A 13,599-nucleotide genomic window follows, 5' to 3' on the forward strand; every position below is an offset into this window, starting at 1 on the left:
TTTAATATATCTTATAAAGTTGGTTTAGTTGGGATGAAATCCCTCCCCCGCCTTGTCTGGGAAACTATCCAGTTCTAAATGATAACATTTTAGGGTAGAGTATTATTCTGGGTTGTAGGTTCTTTTCCTTTCAGCACTTTAAGTATGTCCAGCCATTCCCATCTGCCCTAAAAATTTTCTGCTGACAAATCTGCTTATAGTATTATGGAGTTTTCCTTGTATGTAACTAGTGGTTTTTCTTTTGCTGCTTTCAAGACTGTATTTTTAACTCTAACCATTTTAATTACAATGTTTTGGTGTGAGTGTCTTTGGGTTCAACTTATTTGGACTCAGATTAACAAATGTTTTCAGCTACTATTTCTTCAAATAAAGCTTTCTGACCATTTTTTCTCTTTCTTTCTGGGATCCCTATCATGAAAATATTAGTGTGTTTGATATTGCTTCAGAGGTCCCTTAAACTCTCCTTGATTTTTTTTTTTAACTTTTTCTATACTTAGTTATTTCTTTAAATATTTATCTCGAGTCTTTCAACTATAATGTACTATCAGAGTGTAGAATTATTTTTTCATGTTTGTATAAGGCTTTATAAAAACAATAAAAGGTTTGGGCTACACAGAGATAAAAATACATCCTCAAAAATAGAACATTTGATACTTAGCATATTAGATGTACCTTAATGTATTCTAGGTATGCTCACTCCAAATTCTGTATATCTTAATCACCTATTTGTTTTTCACACAGATGCAAAATCGGATGGTGATTTTACTTTGTAACCTAAAACCTGCAAAGATGAGGGGAATACTATCTCAAGCAATGGTGATGTGTGCTAGTTCACCAGAGAAAGTTGAAATCTTGGCACCTCCTACTGGGTCTGTTCCTGGAGACAGAGTTACTTTTGATGCTTTTCCTGGTGAGTATTAGTTCTTATTTAAAATCGGTTGTTGCTCACAAAGTGGTGTTTGTAATGTTTAAGTTTAAAATGAAGCCTGTGTATGATTCACTTTGCTTTACATTACATAATGCTTTACATTAAATGGTCATTATTATTGAGATTATTACTGTTGGCGCAAGGTGACATATTAAGCACAAACATCTAACCATCCCTCTCCCCATGAATGTGTAAATTGCATAAAACACCAGAGAGAGTTTTTGCTTTAGGTAAAATGTTAAATATAATTCCTATATAGAAGAGTGTGCTACGGATATAAAACCAATTAATGGGCTGCAAAATTATTTGAACTGTAAATTATCTCAGAATGCAACACATAAGAAATAAAAAGTTCAGACATGAGGAAAAAACATATAAATCTCAAAGTCCATCTAATATTACACTTACATATGCTTTTTACTTTAGAATATAGAGAAAAATCTCTAAGTTAAAATTCATATTTATTTTAATAATCTAAAAGGAAGTTGCATATTATATTGCTTGTTTTCTCCAGCAAAATGCTCCTGTGACAGATGAAGCTTTTTTTTTTTTTTTATCCTCACCCGAGGATATTTTTCCATTTTTTGTACAGATAGAGTGGGAGGGAGAGAGAGAGAGAGAAACATCGACGTGAAGGGACACATCGAGTGGCTGCCACCCGCACGACCAACCAGGGCCGGGGACAAACTGCAACCAAGATACATGCCCTTAGCGGGAACCGAACCCGGGTCTCTCCAGACCGCAGGCCGACGCTCTAACCGCTGAGCCAAACTGGCCAGGGCCAGATGAAGCTTTTTAATACATGAGAAAGTTTCTTCAAATAGGTATTTGAAGCATAAGAGAAAGGATGCTTGGTAGATATAATACAATTTTTTTTTTTATTGAACAGGGAGGACTTCATGAGTATAAACAGAAATTAAAAGACTGCATTTATTTAAAGGCTATTCATTTGACTAGAATAATGGGAAAAACAGAAATAGATTAGGATAAGTAGAATTAGCATATGGTTTCAGTCATATGTGGAATCCATTGAACAAAATAAAATAACAAAATAGAAATAAACTCATAGAGAACAGACTGACAGCTGTCAGAGGGGAGGGGTTTTGCAGGGCTGGGTGGAAACAGTGAAAGGATTAAGCAAAATAAAACAAAAAACACATGGCTACAGACAACAGTATGTGATTATCAGAGGGCAAGGGGGATGGAGGGAGGTAGAAGAGGGTATATGGGGGAATAAATGGTGATGGAAGGAGACTTGACTTAGGGTTGTGAACACAATGCACTCTGCAGAGGATGTATTATAGAATTGTGTACCTGATATCTATATAATTTTATTAACCACTGTCACCCCAATAAACCCAATAAAAAAAAGAGGGGTTACAAAAGCCCAATTACCACATCTGTACCAAACGAGGTTACAACCAATGTTTTTCATACATGCTAATTTTATAGGTGAATAATATTTCATTATTTTAATATACCACTCATTGATTACTAGTGTGATCTCACACCTTTTCAAATATTTATTTTACCTACTCGTGTCATTTTCCATGTTAATATTGAGATGTACATCTTTTTTGCTATTGATTTACAAGAATGCTTTATAATTAAAAATATGAACACTGTCATACATTACTATTGCAGTCTAAATTTTTATATTAACTCAAAATACTGTATAATAAACATATTTCAACTTTTAAAAAACACAGAATTCAGTTTATAAGTCAGAATTGATTTGGAGACATATTTGTAGAAGGAGCTGAATTTGAATGTAATAGCCAGGCTCTTGTGATTATGTAGGCCTGTTTTTTTAATCCTCTGTTAATTGTGTTTGATGAAATATTAGGATGTGAACAATTTTAACATTGGAGTAAGATGGAAAATGTACATGAAAACTGAATTAATTTCCTTAAAACTAAGTTCCCTGCTCCTAATCAAAAGTAGACTAATCTAAAAAATACAGAGATTGTATGTGCAAGTATCTGTGACTTTGAATGCCTGTGTATGTCTTGAACCATGGTAGATTCAAAACTATAATGGCCTGTGCAATTTTTGCTAAGTTAGGTTTTGAGAAAATCCCAGTCTGAATCATTTCTCAAAGCAGCATGATGACTTTAGATACTAGCAGCATATGGTCACCATTCATGTACCACAATATCAAAACATTTCCCTAAACCTCATATTTTGGTGTAAGTGTGGTCATGTGTATACCTGACACCTGAAATTTTATTTAGAAGTTTCATCCACTAAATTGGAATAGAACAACAATAAAGGTGAACTTTTCCTTTAAGATTTATCATGCATTCGGAGAAAAAAATAAATTAAAAATGTGTGTGTGTGTGTGTGTACATATATATGTATGTATATATGTACATATATATATATGTGTGTGTACATATATATATACACGTTTACCTTTCCAGACTAACATTTGCCTTCTCTTTTATTTAAATACTTAAGATGTAGTAGTACATTTTAAAAAATTTCTTTTTCCCTTTATTGATTTTAGCGAGAGAGGAAGGGAGAGGGAGAGAGAGAGAAACATCAATGAGAGTGAACATCAATTGGCCACCTCCTGCATGCCCCCCACTGGGGATCAGGCCCACAACCTGGGCATGTGCCGTGACCGGGAATCGAACTGGCGACCTCTTGGTGCATGTGTCAATGTTCAACCACTGAACCACACCACAGCCAGGCAGATGTAGTACATTCTTTAAGTTCCCTGATAAAAATTGTGTCTCATGTTTAGAAATGGAATAAATCATCTCCTTTAACTCTTATTTTATGGATTTGGAAACTGAAGCCTGATGCAATTTAGTTACTTGCTTAAGGTTATCTAGCTTTAGTAGAAGGATCAAACAAATGTGCTTGAATCTCTAATACTATAGCATTTTTGTTTGTTGATTGTTGTTTGCTATGAATTGATATGGACTATTCCATTAATGAAGATATATAGTTCTTTTATTTCTATGAGATCTTTCATTCCCTTACCTCATAGAATTAACAGGTAAATATTTCAGCAATTATGTCATTTGTTATTATCTGAATGTTTCTGTTGAGTAAAATGAAAGTAAGTTTTTCTCAATGACTTAGTATTAGAGATAATAATAGTGTTATATGAATTTCTTGCCTTTATTCTTCAGTCTCTGAGTTTGGTGTTTTGTGTGTTTATATTTACATTCTTCCAAAGTCTGATATTTCTTCTAAATTCATAGTTTCCCCTTGTGCCTTAGCACATGAATATGTGAAAAAGGTACAAAAAATATTTGTAAAGTGAAAGAAGGGAAACCTAACCTTAAAATCACCCATGAGGTTGCTTGAATTATTTTCTTATCACTTATAATAGGTTTAACCAAGCCAAACAGCATTGAATAATTGATAAATTTGGGGACATGAGGTCTGTTAATGTTCATCTTGCTTATAGTTACACATCAGTTACTGCTTCTGTAGCAGTTAATCTGAAAGGAAATAACAGTAAATTCTACACAACACACCATTAGTCTTTTTTTTTTTTTTTCTTTTTCCAGAGAGAGCATGATTTATCAGTGCTTTATTTTTCAGCATCTGTTTTGCATTTTAAAGCTTAAGGTGTCTGCTGGTACATTTTGATGCTCACTTGATGTGCTCAGTGTCTAGAGATTTACATTTCATGATATATATATTATGTGTGGTATAGAAATTACAACTGGGGCTCAAACCTTTGAATTGCTGTTTGGCCTTGGAAAGGCTTTTATACTTAACTTTTTTCTGTAACTATAGAACCGAATACTTCCATAGAGTTTGGAAGATGCCAAGTAATATTTTTTTTAACAAGAGCTAAACACCAACCCCACTCAGTACTTTTTAAAATCCTAAATGTGTAAAGCTATAAATTTTAATATTTAAAAATGGTAACTGGTTCCTAAAACACCAAGCAAAAATTACTTGAAAATAATATTATAGCTAGTAGACAAAAAGGCAACGACAACACTTTTTTTGGAAAATGCACTGATTTTGTCCTAAAAATAAAATTTACATTCACACTTTTAACTTCTAAGACCATGGTTATTTCTATTAAATTTGAATGTTATTAATAAATATAAGTGAATGGTTAATTGTAAAGCCTGTATAATATTCGAGTGTTTTATTTTTGGATCCATTCATTCTTTAAAGACAAAAAATCTTGTCTGTATTTGATTCTTTTCTCTAAAACCCATTTCAATTAGTTTCTCTCTTCCCTGTTCCACCAGAATTGCTTTGATCAAGATCACTAATTACTCTCTGTAGTTAACTATCCATGACTAGTTCTTAGTCCTTTTCTCAGTGAATTTGACATCTGGCATCACTCTTTCCTGGTGGTCCTGCTTCACTGGCTGCCCTTCTCATCTCCTTTGCGGATTCTTCCTTAGCTGCATGACTTCTTAACACTGCAGTGCCCAGACCTTGGTCCTTAACTTCTCGATTCCTTTCCACACTTGACCTCTTCTCTCTCTCTCTTTTTCTCCAACATTGTTCCCTTGGCTATTTTATCCAGTCACTTATCTAGCTACCTACTAGACTTCACTAACATGCCCAAAAGGAGAATGAGAATACATATCCCATTGTTCCCCCTAGAATTCCTATTTTTCATATCATCTGACTGGATGCTATTTATTTGCTTATGCAGCTTCTCCTTCAGAACATAATAGTGGTTATAATACCTTGTGAACATACCCAGAATCATTACCATCATCACCACCACCACTTTGGTCTTGGTGCCAGCATCCCTTATCTAGACATTTGCAAAAGCCTTCTGGCTGATCTCCCTGCTTTTGCCCTTGCCCTTTTTCTATTTTCAGTTATAGTAGGCAGAGGGATGTAGGTCAGATTATATTATTCCTTTGCTCAAAAGCTTTCCATTTAACCCAGAATACAAATCCAAGTCCTTATGATTGCCTTTCATGATCTTATTAACTGCAGGTACTCTCCTATTTCTTCCTCACTCACTGCAATTGAGCCACTGGCTCTTTCCCAAAATAGCTCCAATTGCTTGGTCCCTCATCCTATTCAGATCTTTGAAGTGTCATCTTTGTTTTATTTTTCTCCAAAACATGTATAATCACCTAATATACTAAATATCATTTAGTGTCTCTTCACACAGATACGTAGGCATCATGAAATCAATATTTTTCTTTTTTGTTCTTATTCACCTCTATATTACTATCATCTAGAAAAATACCTGTCATAGAATAGGAGCTCAGTAAATTGGTTAATGAATAAATAAAAAGAAATGTACTGGTAAAACATGTTTATAAACAACAGTATTTGAGAACAGGCCTGGAAATCTGTCTTCATTATTGCAAGATCATTCCTATAAAACCACCAAACCACTTTCCCCTGTTGATTAGCTTTGCAAAATTATTGACCGCCTACTTGCCAAGTTATACTTTCGTTTTTGTGCAATAGTTACAATTATTTTAATTCAGAAACTCAGTTAATCAAACTTAAAGTTAGTGCTAGGCTTATAATGTTCATGGTAGATATCAAAGAGAAGCTGATGTTCAGTGAACATTTTCTGCAAAAGCAAAGCCCAATTAAAGTGAAGTCTCTGGTTCTTATTCCACACTTGTGAATGCCTGGGACTGTAGAATTTGTATTTATTGCTTTTTGTCTCTGGTTCTTATTCCACACTTGTGAATGCCTGGGACTGTAGAATTTGTATTTATTGCTTTTTGTCGGTTTTAAATGCTGAGAAGGTGGTCACCACATTTTACATCTGTACAAACTTATCTTGAAGTACTTCCTGTTCCCTATGTGTTTTGTTTAGAATGAGTAGGCCTAAAATAATATCTGAATGATTAGTTCTTTTATAATATATGTAACCATTTCCAAATGATGATTATTGGCAGGTGTTTAGCAATTTCAGGGGCTCTGTAGTTTTTAGCTTGAAGAATTTTTATTGATATCATTCACTTACCTTTGCGTAACCATGCCAAAAAGAGGGGTGTGGGGTAGGATAAGAAAGAAAAGAAAATTAGAAAAATACGACTTCAAAGAAGGAGGTAACACACTGGAATGATGAATGACTTCTATGAAAAATATAGTTCATTTAAAAAATGGTTTAAAATATTAGGTATGTTTTCCATAGGAGGCAATTTAAACTTTCAGACTAGCTTTATACCCTACCAAAAGTATATTGTTCAGAAACATACTCAATAAGCCAGGTTTATACTGCATCCGGGGTTTTCAACTCTGATTTATATTCAGTGATCATGATGTGACAGGTTTTAATAATAATCTCATATTATTTATCCAAATCATTGTTTCATTTATTGATTTGTTAAAGTCTAGGAACTACATTCAGAGTATTCAGGTATTGAGTCTTATTTTTAAAAAGACAACAGGTAAGCTTTAGAGGTTCCTCTTACAGTTTCTAGTTTATTTTTAGTGCAAATCTTTATTCCTTGAAAATTATTGCAAAGTTTAAAACTTTCGGATCTTGGCTCCACAAGTGCACGGTGACCTGGGAACCTTTCTGAGTCTCAGCTTTTTACCTCTAAGAAGGTTTTGTACGTGTTTTTTTAAGATAGTTTCTTTTTTAATAGTATCTATGTCATATGTGTTTTGTGAGACTTAATTTTTGAAACACTTAGCTACCTGCCTTTTGTTTTAAGTTCTTAGTTATAACGTTTGTGCCTTAATTTCCTCATCTATAAATTGGATGTAATTAATCATTTTTGTATAGTGTGCTGAGAGAGTTAAATAAATAAATATATGTAAAGCAGTGCAGTGGCCATAGTACGTACTATATGTAAGATTTATGCATTGTTGTGAATATTATTTTCTATATATTTCAATATCTTCCTAGATCTGAGAAACTTAATTTCCTGCTGCACCACACAGCTTTTTGTACTTGGGGCTTATGTCTGCATTCAGCAAGACTTTACTACACAATCTATGCTTTTATAAGAAGGTTTTACACAAATCTGATACACTATGCTTAAACTAATCAGTTAGGGAACATCTCTTTCTGAGTGTAGGGAATTCAGGGCTAATACTCAGGCCTCCCTGAATAGTAAGTATCTCTGCCTCCAGCTTCTCAGAATTCTGGAATGTTCACTTCTCCACGTGATTTGTACATGAATAAGGTAGCATTATGACCAGAGGCTAGGAATGGCTTAGAAACAAAAATAAAAATCTTGTAGATACTTTATATATTGGTATTTTTTCCTGTTCTTTTTATTAATTAATATAACTAATGTCCAAGCTAATGCTCTTAAAGGAGAAAGAGAAATCCTCACTTTTATACTGTCTTTCAGTTTTAATGTTATTGCATGTTCTTTTACTGTAAATATATCATTCAGTTAACTTTTCTGTCATCTCTGAAAACCTGCATATCAGTTTTATATGTTCTTGCCAGTTTCATGGCAGTTTCTGAAGAGCTAATAAAGAACAAAACTACTATGCCTAACCAGATTACTCAGTTTTGTTATTCCTATGTATATATGGGTGAATAATAAACACTAGATAATAAGATGTAATCAGAATATAGAATATAATTACTTCCAGTAATGTTTAAAAGATTCTTTCTGAAGTAATTCCAAGAGATTTCAATTTGGGAGTCAGTTTTTAAAAATCTAGAAAGTTGTATTTCTATCATTACCAAATTGTGCTTCAGTGATATTTTTTATTACCTCCAAGAAAATCATTTTTATTTAAAGCTAATGCTTAAGAGATACATTACTTTTTTAAATTGTTTCTTGACATGATCTCACTAATTTGTGAACAAAATAAGCTGTCGACCAAAAGAGATCCAGAGTCATAGAAGTAGGGAACAGACAGACAAACCTCAGAGGGATGGGGTGTGATAGGGGTGGGTAGAGATAAACGAAAGAACTTACATGCATATATGCACAACCAGTCAACACATGGACACTAGGCTCGGAAAGGCAGGGGCGGGGAGTGGGAAGGAGGGGCTCATTGGGATAAAAGGAGAACATCTGTAATACTTTCAATAATAAAAACTGATTCTTCATTCTAAATGTTATTGAATATCTCCAGGTATTAAAATGCTACTATATTAAACTTTCCTCTCTACTTTCTTATTCATTAAGAGGGTTTGCTTGGTATAGTGGTTGTCTTTAAGCCTAAACAGATATTTTTTACCATTCATTTGTCTTTCATTGATTGTAAACTTTATAGTGTGAGTTACTATAAAGTGAGGGGATGGGGCATTATCCACATGTCAGAATGATGTTTCTTTTCTAAAGCGTAGTTTATTAGGAGTCAAGGTCTGTGCTAGCAGAACAGAGCTTTGGTGTCCAATTCTGAATTCAGTTGTTGATTGTGTGACTTCCCACAACTTATCTTCTCTGAGTCCCGGTTTATTTATATTTGAAATGAGAGTCAGTGTTGTTGTGTGAATTGCATGCAACAACATATATTCCTGGTTCTTAGAAAATACTGGTCCTTCTCTCCTTTCTACCCCTTTCTGTCTCTTTCCATCTCACCAAATGGAATGCCCTGCAGGTAGAACCCAAAGTAGTTGTATTTAGCTAGGTAATCCTAATATTTAAATCATTCTCTAGTATGTATATGAAATTTTAAGCCCTGGCCCATGTGGCTCAATAGGTAGAGCATCAGCCCACACACCGAAGGGTCATGGATTCGATTCCCAGTCAAAGACGCATACCTGGGTTGCAGGTTCTATCCCAGCTGTGGCCGGGGCATGTGCAGGAGGCAGCCGGTGTGTCTCTCTCACATCGATGTTTCTCTCCCCCACCCTCCCTTCCATTCTCTGTAAACTTCATGGAAAATATCCTCATGTGAGAATTAACAACAACAAAGAAATCTTAGCACTGTAGCAGCAGTTGCGGCATTTATTTTGTATGATGAAACATACAGTAAAACATGCACTGCTTCTGCCACATGTAAAAATATAATACATGAAATTATACTTTTATCCCTTCACAGTTTTTCTTTAAGAGTATCATATATTTTTATTTTAAATTTTGGAATAAATTTGCTGATCCATATTACTTGAGAAAATATTTAGTGTAAGAGTGAAAATTAACATATTTAATATTTGTTAGGAAATGACATATTTTGCCAATCAAGAATATAAGCTACTAACATCATAAAAATAAAGTAAGTATTAATAGTAAATGCTAAAATGCTGATCAGGTGTAAAGTCAGAAAGTACTGCCACTACAGTTCACTAGAAATGTCTATGGACAATTTATTTAATGTGTTAGCTATATAAGTTTATTTTTCCCCAACAGGAGAGCCTGACAAGGAGTTGAATCCTAAGAAGAAGATTTGGGAGCAGATCCAGCCTGATCTTTACACCAATGCTGAGTGTGTGGCCACATACAGAGGAGCTCCCTTTGAAGTGAAAGGGAAGGGGGTGTGTCGGGCGCAAACTATGACCAACAGCGGAATAAAATAAAATTAAGTTAAAATGCTTCATTTACTGAAAATCATTGGAAAAAAAACTTTAATAACAATAAAAAAATACATTTATCACTTATGCCTAAAATATAACTGACTCATTTTTGTGTTATTTCTCTTCTAGACTAGAATATTACCTAGTATATATTGTTTTCAATTGATTGGAGAAACACTATTTTTACCTATAATTTTTGATCCTTTATAATGTAGGGAGGAAATGCCCCATGTTTTGTGGTAATTTATTTTTTTAGCAGGGATGTAGGTTAGCAGATTGTCTTTTCCTGGTGCATTTTTAGATAACTTGAACTAGATTAATGTTTACTTTCTTATTTATAGGCACGTGATACATGAAATTTCAAGCCCTTTGGTTTTTAGTATATTGTGTATCTATGTTATAAATATCCTCTCTTCTTCAAATGACAAATCAGAATGTGTGTAAAGTTTTATTGTACTAGTCATACTGTAATAATATTGGAAATGAACAACTTGATTCTAGAGAGCCAAACATCATAAAAGCTAAGAGACAAGGCATTTGAACATTATTGCTATTCCTTGCCAAAGTAACCCAAACTTGTATATTTAAGGCAATTTTTTAAAAAGACTGAAATTTCCAACTGTATGTTGAGCTTTTCTTTCCATTGAGCAAAATAATTAGTAGTAAAATTTGATTATGAAGCATAAACACATTGCAAAGTGTTGCCAATGTAGTTTTCCAATATATTGACCGTAAAAGCAGCAGTCTATTTTTTTACTCCAGCTGACTTTAAAGATTCGTTGGATACCAAATAAAACATTATTTATGGCTTATTATCTTTATAAGACCATTTAATATTGATATATTTTTTTTCATGAACCATCATACTGTCCAAATATTAAAAGATATGGCAGCCAAAAAACTTAATATACATTAGGGTGTCAAAAGCCTATTTTCACACACTTTGTAGATATTCAAGGAACAATGAGAACTCAAGAATTACTAGCTTCAAGTTTATTAGCCTTGAGATGATGACTGGTGATTTGTGCTGCCAAAACAAATGCATCTGTGGAAGAAGGAGTATAGCTATTATTTGAAAGAAAGTCTCACACTCAAAATTCTAGCACTAGCAATTTATGCCTCCATTAAGGAGAAGCAAAACAAAAAATTGTACAACGCTACATGCTGAGTTATGAAAAGTATGAGTAAAGTTCATTTATTTAATTAAGTCCATGGAGTTCTGGTAGACCAGGATACAATACTGTAATAGAATTTGATATTTTTTCTGAAAAACTGAATAGTAACAGCATCATTAACATATGTTGATAACTAAACACAAATGAGTTTTCAAAGTTATGTACTCAAGATCTATTATTTTGGAAATAAAGAATGTGGCAAAGTCTTTTGTGTTTCTGTATTTTCTAATTTTTCTTAATTATATCAAGTTTCTTTAAATATTTCTAATATAATTTAAAGGATATTTCAACTACTTAATTGAAATATTTATTCCTTATTCAAGTTACATGAAAACATTAATCAAGTTATCAATTTAGCTCATTCAGTTGTTGTTTTTAAAGAAAACTTAATTCTGCCCTGGCCGGTTTGGCTCAGCGGTTAGAGCGTCGGCCTGCGGTCCTGAGAGACCCGGGTTCGGTTCCCGCTAAGGGCACGTACCTCGGTTGCAGTTTGTCCCCGGCCCTGGTCGGTTGTGTGGGTGGCAGCCACTCGATGTGTTCCTTTCACATCGATGTTTCTCTCTCTCTCTCTGTTCCTCTCTCCCTCCCACTCTACCTGAACAAAAATGGAAAAATGTCCTCGGGTGAGGATAAAAAAAAAAAAAGAAAACTTAATTCTGTTGTATTTGTATTGCTGGGATGAAAGAGCTCTTAGAGAATCAGCAACAACAAGAAATGGCATTGTTAGTGAATGGGGCATAGCTCTTCTGGATTTTGAATGGTAGCCAGCCCTTTAAGGATTTTAATGATAGGAGGTAGTGGTAGTTCACAGGCTGAACAGTTGGTGCCTTTTGACATCCATGTATTTATTGCCAACTAAACCAGAACAAAAATCTGACCTTACCCCAAGATATTTTCTCATCTAGGACATCCCACTATTATACATGAATATGGGGGAGGGTATCTTTTGTTATATCTAGAAGTTCCATGTATTTTTATTTAATTTTAGATGAGTCATTTTTAGGAGAGGTTGATTTTAATATAAAAGTTAGACATTTTTTTTCTGCCTTGCTTCTACTAAGAACATTAAGTACTCTACAATTCTAAGAACCGTAAGTGCCCACTAACCAGTTTGTTGTTGCTTTTTTAAAAATTAATGTAAATTTCCATTTAGACTATTTACAAAATATTGAAAGTAATTCATGGATGTTTATTAGGAAGCATGTCAGCCAAGATAGAAGGTATGGATAGGGCCTCATGGAGCACAATTAGTGAGTTTAACTAGGTCCTGGTTGACTGGGCTTTAGCTTTTCAGGCTAAAAAGCCTGCATTTGTAGATTATAAGAAATCCATGGTGCCCTGTATTGGTTTTGACTCCAAATTACCTAGTGTTGATGCCTGCCTCTACAACTTAACTGCCTGTGTGACCTTGTGCAAGCGTTCAGCCTCTGTGTACCTTATTTCTCTCATCTGTAACATGGGTATAAATAATAACCGTCCTTACCTCATGGAGTTGTGAAGATTGTGTGAGTTAGTGCCCATAGAGCACTTAATGTCTGTAATATAAGAGCTGTGTATTATGTTGATATGAGTTTATGATAGGGATGTTCCTTTCCAGAAACGTGTTTCTGAAAACTTCCTGAGAAGTTGAATTCTTGTTGAGATCACTTGGTGTGTATAAATTGAACAGAGTATCTAAAGGAGTATTACATATAGGCTGTGACCCTGTCTTTCAACATACCTGATGGTCCCTCTACATTAGATGTAATATCTCTTCCTCAGTAGAGATGTTCATTATGGAAACTCTCGGTACTCCCACTGAAATTCATTGATTAGACATTTAGATGCTGGCCAGCCCTCTTCATTGATGCTCCTTCACTGGTTTAATATCATTGATAAAGTCTAAAGTAGATTTGTAATTTTCTTAGACTAGCAAGACGTCAAATTATTGTGTTTAACATAAATAGAAGCAATCATATTTTCAAGTTTTTTGATGGGTAAAGGAGCAACACCTCACTATTGCTTATAATAGGAACATTAAAGGGGTATAAGTATACCTCCTCAATTTTCCAGTATAATTCTATGTTGTACCTTTAAAAATGTAAAAACATCGG

The 13,599-nt window shown here is 34.0% G+C and overlaps 1 protein-coding gene across 2 annotated transcripts in view; it reads left to right on the top strand.

The window, feature by feature from the left end:
- Nucleotides 1-11,688, top strand: part of AIMP1 (aminoacyl tRNA synthetase complex interacting multifunctional protein 1) — a 34,818-nt gene extending 23,130 nt beyond the window's left edge. Inside the window, exons 6-7 of one of the 2 annotated variants that reach the window (XM_036256097.1) lie at nt 742-910; nt 10,168-11,688. In XM_036256097.1, coding sequence (XP_036111990.1) covers nt 742-910; nt 10,168-10,334 — 336 coding nt within the window. In that variant the 3' untranslated portion in view covers nt 10,335-11,688. The remainder of the gene's footprint in view (nt 1-741; nt 911-10,167) is intronic. The other variant, XM_036256108.1, reaches the window with a different exon arrangement.
- Nucleotides 11,689-13,599: the final 1,911 nt, after the last annotated feature.

This window comes from Molossus molossus, unplaced genomic scaffold, assembly GCF_014108415.1.
Source record: "Molossus molossus isolate mMolMol1 unplaced genomic scaffold, mMolMol1.p scaffold_m16_p_1, whole genome shotgun sequence".
Taxonomy (NCBI): domain Eukaryota; kingdom Metazoa; phylum Chordata; class Mammalia; order Chiroptera; family Molossidae; genus Molossus; species Molossus molossus.